Genomic DNA, 18,116 nt, shown 5'->3' on the forward strand with positions numbered 1-18,116 from the left:
AGTAGCATTATGTTTGTAAGTTCATTGTGGTGTGCTTTTAGAGTTGGTGTGTTGTTTCTGATTGGTTGTGTGCTGTTTGTGTGGTGGTTACTTTTGTTGTTGAAGAGGTTTGCATGGTTGACGGGGTCATTAAGCAGTAGTAATGATTACTCAGGGAATATATATGAGAGGTACGCAATTGGGATATTAAATATTTAGAGGGTGATAACACATAAGGGTTTTGTTAATGATTGGCTGCTTACCTGAGGATGTTAGAGTAGAGAAGCTGAGTTTCTGGCCCTAGGGCCTTTCCAAGCCCTAACATGGCAACACCCTTAACATGTATTCCTTTGCCTCAATGCATGGGCTAGACGCCCTGAGCCATAGGTTTAAATAGCCCTAGTAATCAGGTTACCAGGCCAAATGGTAACACTAGCCCTAACCCAAACCAATCAGAGCCCTAACCCTAGACCCTAGAACGAATGGTAGTCCTAGCCCGAGGAAACAATCAAAACGTTAGCCCCAGGTACCACTCAGGTCCCAATACCTAAGCCCCAGGTCCAATAGAAACCTTAAACCTAAGAGCCAATCAGGACCTTAGCCTTAGGAACCAATCAGAAACCTAGCCTTAAGAACCAATCAGAACCCAAGCTCTAAGAATTAAACAGAGCCCAAGCCCTATGTCCAATAGGGACTGTAGGACTATGAACCAATCAGTACCCTATCTCCACACCCGAGGTCCAACAGGAATCCCAGCCCTAGGTTCCAATCGGAAACAATCGGAACACAAGTTGTAAGCCCTATAGCCAACAAGAACTGTATCTGTGACGCCCAATCAGAACCCAGGTCCAATAGCCAATAAAATCCTAGATCTGTAGATCATGTGACCTCAAATGGGCTGTGCAAGGTGGGAGGAGATGAAGAAGGCCTGCTCAGTTGACTCTGGGAACAGGCCCAATCACTTAGTCTGCAACTGGTGAGGAGATGGTAAAGGGAGCTGTTGCTCAGCTCACAATCTCTTTGATTAGTTACAGACTGGACCAACACATAATTTTCAGCTCCTGTTCAGCCCAGCAGGTAAGGCCCAATTTATAGCAACTTAATATTACTATCACCCCTTTAACAATTCTTCTCTTACTGCCTCAAAAATTAGTGCTAAACCAACTCCTGATATGTATCACAAAGGAAACAGATTAAGTAGCCTTTCCACCCTCGAGGTAAGTTTTGGATTAAGTGTTAACTCTTTTTTATAACATTTTTTAGTTCGAGCCTGGGCAGAGCATGCACTGCTCTGCGGCATGCTGTATTGGAGTATGGAATAGAAGCCCCGCACACACTCTGCCCAGATTTGTCATTGGCTTGTGTCATTGTCCATTGTAAATGCTGGTTTCTGATTCGTTAATAGGCTTGTTAGTCCCTCCGTAGTACTGCCTTGTCTTCATTTCTAAGCTCCCATGAGGACTGGTCCCTTTACTTCGGTTGTTATTCGGTACATCTTTTTTTAGTCTGTAAGCACTATTTTCTTTAATTCGTTTTTCCTACTGCAGGCACAACATGCTTTCCTGCACCGTTCAGTGTGCCATGCGTGCTTTCACTTTCCTAGCAGCACGGGACAATGGCGGACACTTCTTTGAATATGTCTCGTATTTACAAGAGTTTCAGCTATTGGCATTGTAAATGACAATGCCTTTTATTTATGTGTTACTTAGCAAAACCGATAAATAAAAGGCGTTGTCATTTACAATGCCAATAGCTTAAACTCTCGCAAAAGCAAGACCTATTGCATTGCAAATGCTTGTGTTAAAGTGGGAGGGGGAATTTTACCTTTAGTCACTTTAGTACAATTTAGGAGTTAAGGGAAAACATGAAGAGAAGTTAAGCAAGCACACACACACAGACAGCAGATTCAATGTGAAATTGCACAGCAAATGCTGCCTGCTCCAACCACCTTTGCTCTGGTGTTACTCTCTGGGATGCTCAGGGCTCACACAAGCCGGGGGCACCAAATGGAGATAGCTATGTTTGGATTCCTTCTGCAAACTCAAGGGGCTGTGCAACATGCAGTGGGAGGAGAATGATCTGCTCAGGTGGCTCTGGGCCCAGGCCAAATCACTTAGCCTGAAGCTGGTGTGCAGAGGGAGAAGGAGCTGCTGCTCAGCTCACAATCTCCACGGCTGCAGACGGGGCCAACATACCTTTTCCAGTTTGCTGCAGGTAAGGCACAACTTAAAGTGACTAAATAACGCTATCACACCCTTAAAAGTTCTTCTCTTACCACCCCAAAAACGATTGCTAAACACAATTCAACATACAGAAAACAAATTATGCAGCCTCTACGCGCTCTGGTTAGGTTTTGGTTCATTTTCTAGCTTGTTTGGGTTTGTTTTGTTGGGGGTTGAGTCAGGGAATAATTTGGTCTTTAGTCACCATAACACAGTTTAGATGTCCAGAAAGCGCTTGGATATCCATATTGTAGGGAGGCAAGATAAAACACACAATAGTAAGCCAATTGGTCTCACCTTTGGGAGGTATTGGCTTTGCCAATGGTTATAGGAATATGTTACTATAACTACGTAAAGACTTTACATTTGTTAACATTTGCATACTCTCTTTGCTTTAAGCTGACATGAGAACAGTCAAAGAGACAGTTCCACACCTTTAAATTGAGCAGTGGTACACTGTCACAGGCAGAGTAAACACTGTTTTCAAGGGGAAGAGACTGCTCTTAAAGGCAGAATCCAATGAACTAAATTAAATATTATGCATGCGCACAACCGTTTTCCAACTAGAATAGTGTTTATAAGTTGTTAAATTGTTAGTTTCCAATTTAAATGAATTTAAGGTTGCTCCAAGGGTGACGTTTTCCATCCTGTAAACGTCCAGATAATCAACACTGTTGTGTGCTTCCAATGAACTTGGTTGCAAATCCCTTAATGGGGCACTCCTTTGGTAATCAATAAAGCTTCAAATGTTCAATATAAACTGAATTTTATTCATTCATAATATTCTTGAAATTCATTTTTTTCCTTTAAATTTTCGCATATTTCTCAATTTCATATGCACATTATTTTTCACATCACTCCATAAGAATCTGTGTTTTTCCACATCACTTCATGAAATAATTTTTTGTTCTCCAATGCATTTCGAGCATAATATGCTCTTCATCAGAGAGTGTACTCTAAAAAAAGTAACATAACATCATGTAATGTACAACCAAGGATAACTTAATCAAGTTAACATCTTAGATACTTCATGTTTGCATGCATTTTGTAGCTAGTGGTTTGTGTATTTTGTGAACACTCATGATATGGTGTTGTAAATCATGTAAATGTACTCACGTATTCATGCCGGGTTGTATCTATAGATCTTAAAGGTGATCTATATAAAAGAAAGTGAATCAAAGGCAAGTTAATTCAAAAACGTACGGTCCATGTTGCTACCGCTATAAAGTCAGGTGCAATGGTACCAATAAAGTTCTTCGAGTTAAAAAAATCTTCAAATTGAAAATTCCTGAGACCCGTTAAACTCATATACACACCGCACGCCATTAAAACTAACGCTTCAAACATTTGCGATCCTCTTACCGAGATTTCTAAACTGCAAAGTTGCAGATAATTTAAAAAGCGTTCCTCGTAGTTCTCGGGGCACTTCCGTGTATGCATACTGCGCATGTAGCGTCTTACGTGTAAATTACGTCCCCATAGACATAGTAGACGGACTACCAGATGTGTAAAAAGGTGTCTCGGCGGCTGCCATATTGAATGAGTGTAATCGGCGTGATATCTAAAATGTGATGTTAGAATTATGAACAAGGTGTGACACAAAATACTATACCAATAAGAATAGAAATAAAAAGCTATACCATGAAAGGTAATCGAAATTATCAAGGGTACACAATAATCATTCATGCTATTTACAAACAATATCTAATGTGTAGTTAGTATATAGGCATCAATTTACAGACTTTTCAGAGCAAAAGAAATGTCCCACTATGGGATTTATAGGTAACACGCAAATTCTGTCCGTTCATTAAGACCATGTGGTTTCATAGGTTGTAAATGGTAAATCCAAAAGTTTTCACTGCGCAATAATTGTTTATTGTTATCTCTGCCTTCAATTTTATCAACAACTTCCAGAATTAGAAATCTTAATTGCGCAATGTTGTGTTTAAATTCTTGAAAATGAGTTGCCACAGTAGACTTTAAATTTTTAGTCCTTATGTTATATTTGTGTTCATTCATGCGCAAACTAATTTTTCGTTCAGTCTTCCCCACATAGATTTTTCCACAAGGGCATTTAAGCAAATAAATAACATTAGGGGTTTCACAGGTGGCTGATACATGTAGTTTAATTTCATAACCCTTCATAGGATGATGGATTACTGTTCCACAAATGATATTATGGCAGTTTTGGCAGTTCAAACAGGGCATCGTTCCTGTGTATGTTTGTTTATGTGGCTCCTTCTTTTTTTAAATTTCTCCTAGATTTCTATTCCTAGTGTACGCAAACAGAGGAGGTTCCAAGAACATGTTTTTGAAATCTGGTTCCATGGTCAATATTGGCCAATGTTTATTAATTATCCTACTACAGGTGCAACTTGATGTAGTGAATTTAGTGACTACCACCATTCTGGTGGTTTCTTTCTTAGTGCTAGTAGTCAAAGCTGCTTTACGTGGGATTTGCTGACATCTTACTGCTGCCTTTGAAAGAACTGCTGGAGGGTACCATCTTTCTTTGAACCTTTGTGACATCTCCTTGGTTCTCAGGTCAACTTTTTGGTCATCTGAGACTATTCTTTTTATCCTCAACATTTGTGATGTTGGCAAATTGTTTTTCAATGATTGTTGGTGATGGCTGGTAAAATGTAAAATATTATTTCTGTTGATTTTCTGAAAATATCAGTCTCCAAACCGGTCTCTGTTTTCGATATCATTACATCCAAAAATGTGATTTGAGTATCAGAAACTTCACTAGTGAATTGAAGATGTTCATTAAATGAATTCCACGTCTGAATGGCCAACTTCGCCATGTGAAGGGTTATGAAATTATGAAATTAAACTACATGTATCAGCCACCTGTGAAACCCCTAATGTTATTTATTTGCTTAAATGCCCTTGTGGAAAAATCTATGTGGGGAAGACTGAACGAAAAATGTGTTTGCGCAAGAATAAACATAAATCTAACATAAGGACTAAAAATTTAAAGTCTACTTTGGCAACTCATTTTCAAGAATTTAAACACAACATTGCCCAATTGAGATTTCTAATTCTGGAAGTTGTTGATAAAATTGAAGGCAGAGATAACAATAACCAATTATTGCGCAGGGAAAACTTTTGGATTTACGATTTACAAGCTATGAAACCACATGGTCTTAATGAACGGACAGAATTTGCGTGTTACCTATCAATCCCATAGCGGGACATTTCTTTTGCTCTGAAAAGTCTGTAAATTGATGCCTATATACTAACTACACATTAGATATTGTTTGTAAATAGCCTGAATGATTATTTTATACCCTTGATAATTTCGATTACCTTTCATGGTATAGCTTTTTATTTTTATTCTTTATGGCATAGTATTTTGTGTCACACCTTGTTCATAATTCTAACATCACATTTCAAAGCTTTATTCGATATAGAAATATCTTAAAAGCACAGAACAATAAAAATACAGTTCATATTATTAGTTAAAACACTTAATAAATAATTAAAAAGACAAGATAAAACAGCATTAAACCATTTACAGCTTTGGGTTAGTTAAAAATAAAAGAAAACGGGGGATCGCCTGAGAAAAAGTTCATCACATAGCTTTGAATCTAATCACCCACGCCCAGCTAAGGAATTTAGCTACCCCACAAGCCAGTACTGTATTAGGATCGGATTGTAAGATTCTTAACGCTGGGGCATAGCCTCTAGTCTCAAGTAGGCGACAGACTGGTTTTAGCAATTTGGATCTGGGCTTGTTATAGGCACTGCAAACAAAAAAGACATGTGGGATGGTTTCCAGTTCAGCGATGCAGTGCGGGCAGGTGGCAAGCGTCTGATGGGGAGGTTTCCATTTAGAGGTGCGTTCACGGACTGGTAAAGTTCCCATTCTAAACTGGATATATAAGGCCCTATCTTTAGGTTTTCTAATGAAGTCCATATAGGGTTCAAGCAAGGGTACTGTCTTGTGCAGACGAAACTCGTCTGTGAGTCTACCTAGATTATCCGCTCTAGATTCTTGGGCATCGACCCACAACCAGTATGCCCGCTTAACCTCCAGTTTAGATATCACGCCGATTACACTCATTCAATATGGCAGCCGCCGAGACACCTTTTTACACATCTGGTAGTCCAGACGCTACATGCGCAGTATCCATAAACGGAAGTGACCCGAGAACTACGAGGAACGCTTTTGAAATTATCTGCGACTTTGCAGTTTAGAAATCTCGTTAAGAGGATCGCGAATGTTTGAAGCGTTAGTTTTAATGGCCCGCGGTGTGTATATGAGTTTAACGGGTCTCAGGAATTTTCAATTTGAAGATTTTTTTAACTCGAAGAACTTTATTTGTACCATTGCACCTGATTTTATAGCGGTAGCAACATGGACCGTACATTTTTGAATTAACTTGCCTTTGATTCACTTTCTTTTAAATAGATCACCTTTAAGATCAATAGACACAACCCGGCATGAATACGTGAGTACATTTACATGCTTTACAACACCATATCACGAGTGTTCACAAAATACACAAACCACTAGCTACAAAATGCATGCAAACATGAAGTATCTAAGATGTTGACTTGATTAAGTTATCCTTGGTTGTACATTACATGATGTTATGTTACTTTTTTTAGAGTACACTCCCTGATGAAGAGCATATTATGCTCGAAATGCATTGGAGAACATAAAATAATTTCATGAAGTGATGTGGAAAAACAGATTCTTATGGAGTGATGTGAAAAATATTGTGCATATGAAATTGAGAAATAGCGAAAATTTAAAGGAAAAAATGAATTTCAAGAATATTATGAATGAATAAAATTCAGGTTATATTGAACATTTGAAGCTTTATTGATTACCAAAGGAGTGCCCTATTAAGGGATTTGCAACCAAGTTCTTTGGAAGCACACAACAGTGTTGCTCTTAAAGGCACACATGCCCAACTTTTGAAAAGAATAATCCACACTTTTACATGGATAGCCCCATCCTTTGAATTTCTCTTTTAAAGGAGCAGTACCACGATTTTTAAAGGATCCTCACTGGCATTCCTCAGCCGAGCTGTAGGTAAGAACATTTCAAAACACATTTTAGAGAAAAGCGTATTCTCCCTCTCCTCCCTCACCCACCCAACAGAAATTAAAAGTCTGATCACAACAAGAAACTTTTATTCAATGATTTATTGCAGACTGGCACAAATGCAGCAATCAGTTTCAAGTCATCTACAACTACGCCCTTGTGTCTTCACAGCAGCCATTGTGAGGTGCATACCCCCCAGCTCTAAGGTGTCAGAAACAGATAAGCTGCCCCATTGACACCTAAGAGGTGCTTTGAGGGGGCGAACCGCAACCATCACAGAACACTGTACTGCCAGAATCAAGCCAAAAACCGAGGCAGGTGGAGGCTCACGCCGATTACCTCCACACTTCCACCAAGTTTTACTATAAGATAATATATATTTATATTTGCATGTATAAAGGTATATAAACAGGTGTCAAATATACACACAGAGATAAGGCATTCTTTGCATAGTCCAGGAAGGAGTGCTCGATGTAGGTTTTGACAGGTAGAAGAAACAGGTGTATCTGAAAGCTGTTCACTGACGCAGAGTGTACTCCTTACAAAAACAAGAAGGTGACAGTTGTGTACTGGAAATTAAAACTAATGCAGGTGCATTAAACAGTGGCACTCTTGTGAAAGAAGGATTTATTAATGTGACTGCCTTATAACCGAAGGCATGCTGATGCATCTAATATAGTGTACCTTAGAAGCGAAGTATCGCTTTGCAGGTTAAATGACAAGCAGCAATGGCACCTTTCCTGGGATATTCATGGGTTCCCACTTTCTGGGGGCATCTACAGGGGAGGGCGATTTCAGATGATGCTTTGCTAATTAAAATAGACTGTGAGTGAGCATGTGAAAAATATGCTATACAGAAATAGAATGAGATTTCATGCTTGGAGACAACCAGGTCCCATTTACAGGGACGTTTGTCGCACGGGTTCAAGTCATAGCATATTACACAATGTTATGTACAGCTGAATTTATCGTTTAGGTTATAAGTCCTCAAAACTCTGGGTGGGTCAGTTGAGCAGTGAATGAGTCTTTCCAGAATTGTCTTCCAAGAGGTGTGCAAAAAGAGAATTAAAATAGTGCAATTGGACAAAATTCATCAATTTGTCATTCCATTATTTGCAAAACTCAAGCTTTTTTATATAAGATTCAAAATACATTCTCCATGTTTTACAAGACAATCTTCCAACAAAAGTCAGCTTTTGGATTTTTTTGCAAAATATTTCACTGAAAAACAAACATCAGAAAGTCAACTTGTTGATTTTCTGTCACCCATAAAACGCATTGTTGTACTCTCTCTCAGTGTTTGAAAAAAATGCAAATTTCATAGGATGCATGAAATATTCAATAACATTTCACAAAATCTGCGAAAACAAAGTCCCTCAATTACAGACAATATTGATTTTAACCAGCAACCCCCTAATATTATAGACAACTTCTTGACCAAACCCATTTGAAGACATAAAGAAAGATACATTCCAAGTCTTCCTCAAAGTACTCTTAAAAAATTAAGCCCAGTAAATAAATGCTCAAATCTGGTTCTTAACTTGGGAAAGATAAGAGCGACAACTGCTTCATGAGGACCAATAGAGAGAGTACTTGGTGAAAGTTCCAGTTGACCAAGGACAAACTGATTCCAACGCATCCTGTTGGCGATTGTAGGTATTTGAACCATATATAGTCCGTCAAAAAACAAGAAAAAAATCTACTGGTCAATCAAATACCAGGTGAAACCACTAGACACTATTAGACACCATTGAACTGCCTCAAGATGCAACTGGTATTTTGAGCATTGCAATTAATTTGATACCCATATTCCAAATGCTGATGGAGCAGAAAGCAAAGCAACTGATTAGCTGGAATTTCCACCAAGCAATAGATGAAAGTATCTAAAACACTGCACTGGTAAAATATATTTGGAGCCCTGACAGAGTGGCAAAAACATCTCTGATTCAGAGTATTGGTGTACAGTTTTCAAGAGTCCATGGAGGCCTCTGCTCACCTAGGAGAGAGGGGGCACATTGTGTTTCATGTCATGCTGGCAAGAAACAGGATTATGGTTTGTTAGCACTCTTGCTCCTTGTAGAGTTTGGGTCCAATCTAGGTTGTTGGCTGCAATCCCAGGAGATTTGCTTCCTTCTGCTGGCAGTAAGGTATGTCTCCGAAGATATAAATGAAAACTATAAACATCTGGCCCTCGTCTCTGTTCCTACAGATCATAATTCTGTGTGTATAGGGTGGCCTAAACTTATTGTATGCCAGGTCATAGTCGGCCACAAGGAGATAGAAGCTTCATGCAACTCTGTTGTGGAGATTCGTGGTTCATAGTAGGCAACAGGTGGTTAGGTGCCCTGGGTTCCTTCTGTGGAAGCATGGTTGAGGGATACAGTCTAGTGGGGCTGTAGATTACCTCTATCGTTTTCACAGAGTTCCTCAAGTGACAGGATGGATTCAGTTTTTCTGCATGGCATTGTCAGAGATATATTAGCTCGTTGTGCCCTGGCTTCCCTGTATATCTACTGTACATACCTGCAAATGACAGGGCGGTAGAGCCTTGTTTTTTTTGCTCTTGTATGGCAACATGACTTATATTGCTATGGGGCATGGCTGAAAGGGGCAGACTGGATGGGTCCTGGATTCCCTGAATTCCTTGGTGCCTTGCTTAGGAGGGAGAGTCTGGTTGTGCCATGGATTCCCTGGATCTCTAGGGCTCATGTCCTTCTAGACATACAGGGAATCCTGCATGGATGGGATAGGCTCATTGGGTTCTGCACATGTATGGCAGCATGCCTATTCAGGAGAGGAAACTTGCATACTGAATTCCATCTCCCTGCTTGGTTGCATGCCAGCGGGGCAGGCAGACTGGGCTCTGGATTCCCTGTAACTCTATGATTCATGCCAGGGAGCGTCATGCTAGCAGGAGCCTGGATTCACTCTATCCGTTTGTTTCAAGTGTATGGTTGAGAAAGCGGTAGGGCCATTGATTATCTCTATCACTATGCTTCATGCCTGGTATAAAGACGCAAATAGAGACCTTAGATTCCCTGTATGTGACGTCAATCCAGGAAAAAGTATTTGAAGCTATTCTTCTACTGACCACTGGTCAGTAGAAGTTATGGTGAGTTAAGCATGGGGTGTGCGATAACAACACCCTGGTGGTCAGCAGGGGATGATATAATGTCACAGATTAATGGTTAGAGTATGATGAAATGACGTATGTGGCCAGTTTGTGTTGGCAATTGGTTACAAACAGGTCAGGTGGTGCAGTTGAGCTGTCAGAATGGTAGTCAGTTCTGGTGTTTGAGATCACACTTTATTGGCCCTTTGGGATGGTGAAGGACTGCACTCTGTTCAGGAAGGAGGGAGCTGTAAGATGCCATTGGTGATGCCACACTAACAATAGGTAAGGTAGTTTGCAAAATAGTAAGGCATTGTTTAAGGGTACACTGGTGATCAGTACGTGGTAGTGTGAGTACTTACTGGTTCCTACTCAATAAAGTGTAATCACTTACCATCCCCTATTTGATGACCATAATTACATCTCACGACATTCCCAAATGGATATCAACATTTCACATATGCCCTGACACGACCCACAAGTTACCACCAGCATGAGTCATCACTTTACTGTCTACTGACCACGGTCTGTGACCTCACACCACCTCTTACTGTCTACTAGGAAGTAACCTCAAACCAACTGAAATTCACCAAAACATGTGACTTCATACCGTTTCGTATGCACCACCAGTGTCAGATCTCACATCATTCCCAACTGCTTATGAGGGTATGACCTCACACCATGCCAAGGGCACTTTGTTTACAGACAATAGGAATAGAGAAGCAGCCATTTTAGAGGTCAACCATTAAATAGGTACTATTAGTAAGGAAGAATTTGACTGGTATTCCGAAGTATTGAAAGTCGATTTACATGTGCCGTTGACATGCAGTAGGGTGTCTGTAATCAGGAGTACATGGAAGCCACCACCACATCAACGTTTGTCCAGTTCTTGCCTCTTGAAAACTGTTTTAGTGTTCATGTGCCCAAGGCATCTGTGATTTACACAATAGCACTATGAAATGCTACTATTTGTTATTTGAGATTCACCACTATCCTTAGAGATTCACCACTATCCTTACTACTGGGCAATTCGGATATGCAATCAACTCTAAGTTCTCTCTAGCCCTGAAAACCTTCCGGTGGTGGTACGAAACAGGCGTCATCTGCAGACTGTAAACAAGACTGTCTTGTCTTTATGCATTCTCGAAAAATACTGAAGATAGATACATCTGTCTAGCCTATAATCTGTCAGCCATACTCTTCCAAAACTGACTACAGTACTCAAACTGTGTAGATATAAGATTATTAGGCAATTTGTATCGTCCCATGATATTTCAAAATATGATTATATAGCAAGTGGCTAAGTAGAGAATGACCATTGTGAGTAGTAGGTGGGTCGTTGTGGTGGCGTAACGCTGTTGGCTGTTGAATGTCATGTGCATGTGTTTAGGTGATGCTGACCTACTCATTAGGGTTCTCAGGAAATATGGTGAGTTGTTTTGGTGGTCATACTGGTGCCCCTGTACTGTCAACGGTTCCAACGTTTTTGGAAGGGTATCAATAATGTTGCTCCTACATTCGCAGTCTAACGCCAACTGTACTGTTACATTGCATGCATGTCACTACTGGTGTTGGTTTTACATTGATTGAATCCCCTAGCTGATGGGTTTTGGGACTCAGTGGTTTATGGTCACTCATAGCAAGATTGCTGCTAATGGCATGTTATCTGTTTCTAGTTGCATGTTACAGGTATGAGTTTGTTATTTATTCACTATGCATAATATTTTAATTAGCTTCTGCAAGGGCTTCCTGCATTTTACTAGTATACTTTCAGAATAGCATTTGAAAAAGTGGAGTTTTAAAGAAATTGTTATTGAAGGATAATATTGACCCTCTGTATAGTTCCGCCATCAAATCAAATGCATTGCAGAAATGACAGAAGATACACAGATTATTCATTAGAACACATGTATGGCTGCCTGTTCTCTCATCCAACACTAATGTTGTGTCCCCAGCCGCCCAGCCTCCAAGAGTGCATCCAGCCAAGAATCTCCGAAATGCAAAACACGTGCATAGAAAACGAGCAGATCTCCAATCACGAGACCGTCATAAGCTTCTTCAGGGTTTCCTTTCTTGCATTGCTCTTTGTTTTTTTAGGAATTTGACTTTTTGGTATTTTTCATAGCTTTTCGGATGGCAAAAGTTGTCCTTTTAGGAAGAGTTTTGGGGTAACGTCACATAATCTTCATCTCTGAAAAGTAAAAAACAAGGAGAAAAAAAGAAAAGGAGGTTTCATTCCAAGGTGCCCCTGCCATGCCAGGAAAAAGAATACTTGACATTCTGCATTCATCTGAACTAAGGAGCGCCCGGGAAGGTGGCCTGACTGCTACTTACACGGTGGCTTCTTTGCTTGTCATCAAATGCAGCAAGATGTGGTGGCCTACCTTTCTAAATGACTGTGATCTACTCACCCAAAGACAGACTAGCCTCTAAGGAAACCTGGGGCATTTCCCATTGGAGATGCCTGATATGTGCCTGATTCCTCCCCAGCCCCTCCTTTAGAGGCACAAGAATGTTGGTCATATGGACTAGTCCACTGATGCTCTCAAACTGACCAGCCCAACCTAAGAAATAGCTAAAATGTGAGTGTTTATGTTGATAAAGTTCAGCAACAAGTACATTTTGTCCTAAAAATCACAAAATAATCTTATCATCAAAGTGATCATGAAAGATCGGGTTCAGTAGCCCCAAACGTTGTTCTACCTAACCCCAACTGTCGTCATTCTTTCTATTCCCTACTTCACATTCTCCTCTCCTCCTAGTTTTCGTTCACATGTCACCTTCCTAATAATTTCCCCAAACCATCTTCTTACACGTCACACATAGTCTTGAATAGCCTCACTCCCTGCGGCTCAAGTACCACATTCAATGTGGGCGCCTGAGTGAAATGTACCCAAAGTTTACCCAAGAGGCAGTGGCACGCTGTGTGCATCTGAACGGTGTACGGAAGCACAATTAAAAAAAGCACGTTGATCATTGGCCCGTACTAGGCTAATAACATGGCCTTAGAATTAAGGTGTTTTAGAGAAGGAGTCACTACCACCCCCTTAAGGAAGGGATGGCCATGGCTTATAATCTTTCAATGGGCGTCTATGTGGCATCTAGTGCAGGGTGAAAAGAAGAAGATGGTGCTTTCCTGGTACCGTATATGTCAGATTCAATTAAGGGATTTACTGAAAGCTAAGCAAAATTTCTGGTGCCCTGACAAAGGAGGAAAACAATAAGGCTAATGCAACCTTGTTTTTGAAAGGACTTAAATCTCTCAATAAAACTAAACAATCTCAAGTGTTGATTGTGGTTGACTATTTTCACTTGTAACATAGGACAGCGGAAATGGAGAGATGTTAGCTCGCTTGCGTTTCTGGGATACAGAGACATGATGTGGTTGCACTTATAGAACCCTAGTGTTTCTGGCTTTCTGTCACTTTGCATGTGCTAAATGCATAAGAATCCTATTTATTAAGCTATGTACATCCTTCATATTCATTTTAAAGGAGTAAGGGAGACTATTTGTGAATTAAGTGTATTGGAAGTTTCTGTATCGACTCTTTGTGAATCTTGTTGATTTTTGAGAATAGTCCTTATTTATCGTAGGTGAACATTTTCACATTCTGTAATGGGTACACTGAAATATTTTGTATTTATTGTACTAGAATCTTCCATTGATTCCGCAGAGGTTGTGTGTAATGATTGTGTTAGGCTCCTCTGTATTGAATGGATGGGTGTGTTATATTGTTTGCATGGGGTTCCTCTGGATTGATTGTTTAATTACTCCTTTGCATTGATTGTAGGAGCATCCTTTTTATTGATAGTACAAGTATTTATTTATTGTATAGGCATACTCTTTATTGATTTCATGGGATGCCTCTGTGTTGTGTTGTGTTTGTAAAGTGTGCTATCACCCAGGAGGTTATCCTGGTGCTGTTTCAGGTGCTAGTCTAGCCAGGCATAGGGCTGGTGAGAGGTCCATTCGAACAGCCATGACTTCAGCTTCTTGCAGAACTCAGGAATTGAAGAGGCTGCTCTGATGTGTAATGGCAAGTCGCTCGAGACTTTAAGAGCAATGTAGAAGAAGGACCGACTGCCAGTTCTGGTTCTGTGTATGCATTAGATGTGGGCAAGATGGAGTCCTGCCAAGCGGAGATATCTGGTTGGTTTGTAAAATGAGATTCAGCTATTGAGGTAGGCAGGGTCTATGTTGTGTAGTGCTTTGAAGATGTGTGTGAGAAGTTTGAGTTGTGCTTGTTTGGGTATTGGAAGGCAGTTGAGGTTTCTGAGGTGTGTTGTGATGTGCATGGGGCGCGATAGGTTGCAAGTGATTCTGGTTGCTGAGTTCTGGATGTTTGAAGCCGTCTGATAGGTTGTTTGCTGATCCCAACATAGAGGGTCTTCCCATAGTCCAACTTGCTTGTTATGAGGGCATGAGTGACAGTTTAGCGAGTGCTAGTTAGGAGCCATTTGCAGATTTTCTCACAATATTCAGGATGTGGAAGCAGGAGGATGTGAAGATGTTGACGTTGAGTTGATTGTCCATCATAATCCGGAAGTCCTTTGCATGTGTGGTAGGGCTGGGTGTGGGCCTGAGTTACACGGCCACCAGGTGGAGTCCCATAGTGATGATTTATCCCTGAAAATCTCAACTTTTGTCTTGTTTGTATTAAGTTTGAGACAGTAGGCCTTCATCCAATCTACTACTTTGGTCATGCAGCTGGCAAACTTGGTCAGGATATTTGAGGACTTGTCCAAGAGGACGATTATGTGTGTAGGCGTAGGACAGGGCATCAATGTTGTAGGTGCGGTTGATGTTTGCTAGAGGGTTAATTTAGGGTCGAATCAGGTTGATTTGAGTGAGGATCCTTGTGGAACTCTGCAAATGAGGTTGTGGGCATCTGAAGAGTAGTGGGCCAGTCTGACTTTGTCCTTCTAGCCACAAAGGAGCACTTTTAGAGGAAACAGGGTCCTTGGATTACAATCTCGATTAGGCATTGGATGATGATCGGGTGGGATACTGTGTCGAATGATATGGAGAGGTCCAAGAGAATGAAGGCAGTTTTGTCAGCTCAGTCTAGTATATAAAGGATGTCACCAGCAGCAGCAATGAGAGCTGTTGTCATGCTGTGTTTGGGCCTAAAGCTAGATTGTATGGTGTTTTATGTTTCCAGTTGTCCATGAAAGTGACTTATGAGATAAAGGCATTAAGGATATGTGTGAGCGCTGCACTGATAGGTTGTTGTCCATTGGTGAAAGCATGGTGGGAGCAAGGGTCTGATTGTGTTCAAGAGTGTATGGACTGCAGAGTGGATGTGATTTTGTCTGTGGAGATGACAGGCAATGTGGACAAAGTAGTTTCGCTTGATGAGATAGGTAGTCATGTTGCGAGGTTCGTCAGGTCCAGCTGGGAGTCAAGGTTCTCATGTATGGTGGTTATCTTGCTGCATAGCAATAGTGAGAGCTTGTCACAGAGGTCCTCTGAGGGGGGTGTTTCTATTGGAGGTGACCAATGGAGAGATCTTTCATGATTAGGTCTGCTAGCCCAGAGCATTTTGGTGGCCAGAATCTGCAAGTGGTAGCACTTATGGGTGATTTGAATAGGTTCCTGTCAACATTGTCTTAGCTCATTCTCCATCTGCACTCCAGTTGTTTACAGTAGCGTTTCATCATGCTGAGCTCCTCTGTGCACCAGCAGGCTTGTGTATTGATTTATGAATTCCTTTGTATTGATAGTAAAATAACTTTCCTAATTGAATGAATGCCAATGCTTGGATGCTCTCCATTCATCAATATTTTGTATGGATTACTGCAGAGCCATCTGTACAGGGCTTAATTTGAGCCAGTGGTTGCAGGCGCGGCTCACTGCCACTCTTTTTGAGGATCCGAATAAAAGAGAGAAAGAAGGAGGAAGAGAATGACAAAAAACTGTGAAATAAGAAGAAAGAAAGGATGACAAAATATGAGAGTGAGATAAAGAGCAAAGGAGTGTCTAGTGGTGAATCAGAGAGGCATGACGTTGAATCAAGACTATGTAGCCTTGGTATTCAGTACCCCAACTTACGGTAGTGCTGCTGCAGGCCCGACACTTTACTAATTAAGCAGTGCCTCTATGCATATGTTTTTCATTTATTAAGGGCTAAACCAATGGGATAGTGAAGTTGGATCTTGCTATTTTATATCTGAAGTGACAGAAATCAGCCCAATGCAGCAGGCTGTCATTACTGGAAGATAACTTTGTAGCTCGTAGAATCGTTGCATTCCTTGGACCTGAACTGTGCAGCAGGAACATCTCACAAAATGCATCAGCAACAAGCAGTACACTGATTAAGTGCGTTTGGGGTTGAGAAGTGTGTGTGTCTGTGTGTATTTGTTTTATGTGTGTTTATATGTTGAGTTTGAGAGCATGTGTGAGTCTGTGTAGCAATCTGCATTTCACATACATTTGGCAAAGGAAGGTTTAAAAACTATCTGTTCACTTTGTGGAGACCCCCATCTCTATAGTTATACCACTACTTCACTCTATTAATCATATCTCACTTATGCCTCCATCTTCATTATGGATGGCCACCACAGCCACAAATTTCAAGTTCATATCCTGCCAGATCTCTCTATGGGCTCTGACCACATTCATACATATTTTATAGTCCCTACATAACTCTCATATTGAATTCAAAATGGTGCCATACAAAGCCAGGCTTAATTGAGATGCAGTGGCCCCCTCACTTCCCAGAGCCCAAGTGCCACTGCGCAGTAACACCCCTGATTTAAATGTCTTCGTACAACTCTGTCAGCTCTTCTTCTGTGTCCTGGTGCATCTCAAACTCTATGCTCATCCTTCTTCCAGATAGAGTGCTTCTATGAACCGATCTGGGTCAATCTCCTCTTAGAGGCCCTATCACCTCATTTCGGCTCTCCCACCAAACCCCATATTTCCTTTTCTTCCTCCCCTTCACCTTCACTTTCATGCTAATTTAACTATTGACTGCGGTTCAGCAATCAATAGTCATGCGCTGCCTTATGCTGAATGCGACCAAGAATCCTACTGGCGGGTTTCCCATTGTCTCCTATTCTAACAACTTTCTTCCACAGTCTCCTTCCCTCAACAACGTCCTTGCCCACGTTGTCACAGGCCTAATCAGTAGAACTTCTAAATAGTTTACGATAAATTGCATATGAAATATTTGTAAACAGAACTGTTCTGTGCTGTCCAAGTTTACCTCCCTGGCACATGCTTGATTCTGTCTCACCTGTGAAATTACTTCCCTGGAGACTGTTTCACTTATGACTTTGACCTTATATATTGATTACTCCTCCTATATACATCCTCTCTAATCAAAGCACTTTATAAATAAATGTACACAAATGCTATTGCAAAACACTCAGCTCTCACCATCTCCCAGGTTAGGTGGGGGAGGGGAGAGCAGCTCTTAAAAACTAACTTCCAAGGGGATGTGGACATGTAGCACCGACCCGCATTTCTCTGACACTGAGCAAGAGGGTATGCGGATCGCACTGCCATCTTCCACATCTAAATGGGGCCCCTGAGCTGTACTCGTAGCTATCTGTTCACCACAAGAACGGTGGGTGAGCTACTCCTGCAGCCACTTGCCTGCCAGTTTTGGCTGAGGTTTCCTCCACTGAATACGTCGGGCTTGCTATTTAGGATCAGTGCGTGGCAAGCACTGCCAGGTGACTGGCGAAGCCTCAGACCATGCCACAGATAAACAAGGAGATGATGGTCCATGTTAGGGGC

At 41.0% G+C, this 18,116-nt stretch overlaps 1 protein-coding gene across 3 annotated transcripts in view; it reads right to left on the bottom strand.

Moving 5' to 3' along the window:
- MXRA7 (matrix remodeling associated 7) overlaps positions 1–18,116 on the bottom strand; it is a 303,391-nt gene that overhangs the window by 21,414 nt on the left and 263,861 nt on the right. For 2 of the 3 annotated variants that reach the window (XM_078654609.1, XM_078654610.1), the window contains one exon: positions 7,344–12,563. The exons of the other annotated variant lie outside the window; for it this stretch is intronic. In XM_078654609.1, coding sequence (XP_078510735.1) covers positions 12,524–12,563 — 40 coding nt within the window. In that variant the 3' untranslated portion in view covers positions 7,344–12,523. Of the gene's footprint in view, positions 1–7,343; positions 12,564–18,116 lie in introns of those variants that run through there. 3 annotated transcript variants of the gene reach the window in all.

The sequence above is a fragment of the Lissotriton helveticus genome, chromosome 7, assembly GCF_964261635.1.
Source record: "Lissotriton helveticus chromosome 7, aLisHel1.1, whole genome shotgun sequence".
Classification (NCBI taxonomy): domain Eukaryota; kingdom Metazoa; phylum Chordata; class Amphibia; order Caudata; family Salamandridae; genus Lissotriton; species Lissotriton helveticus.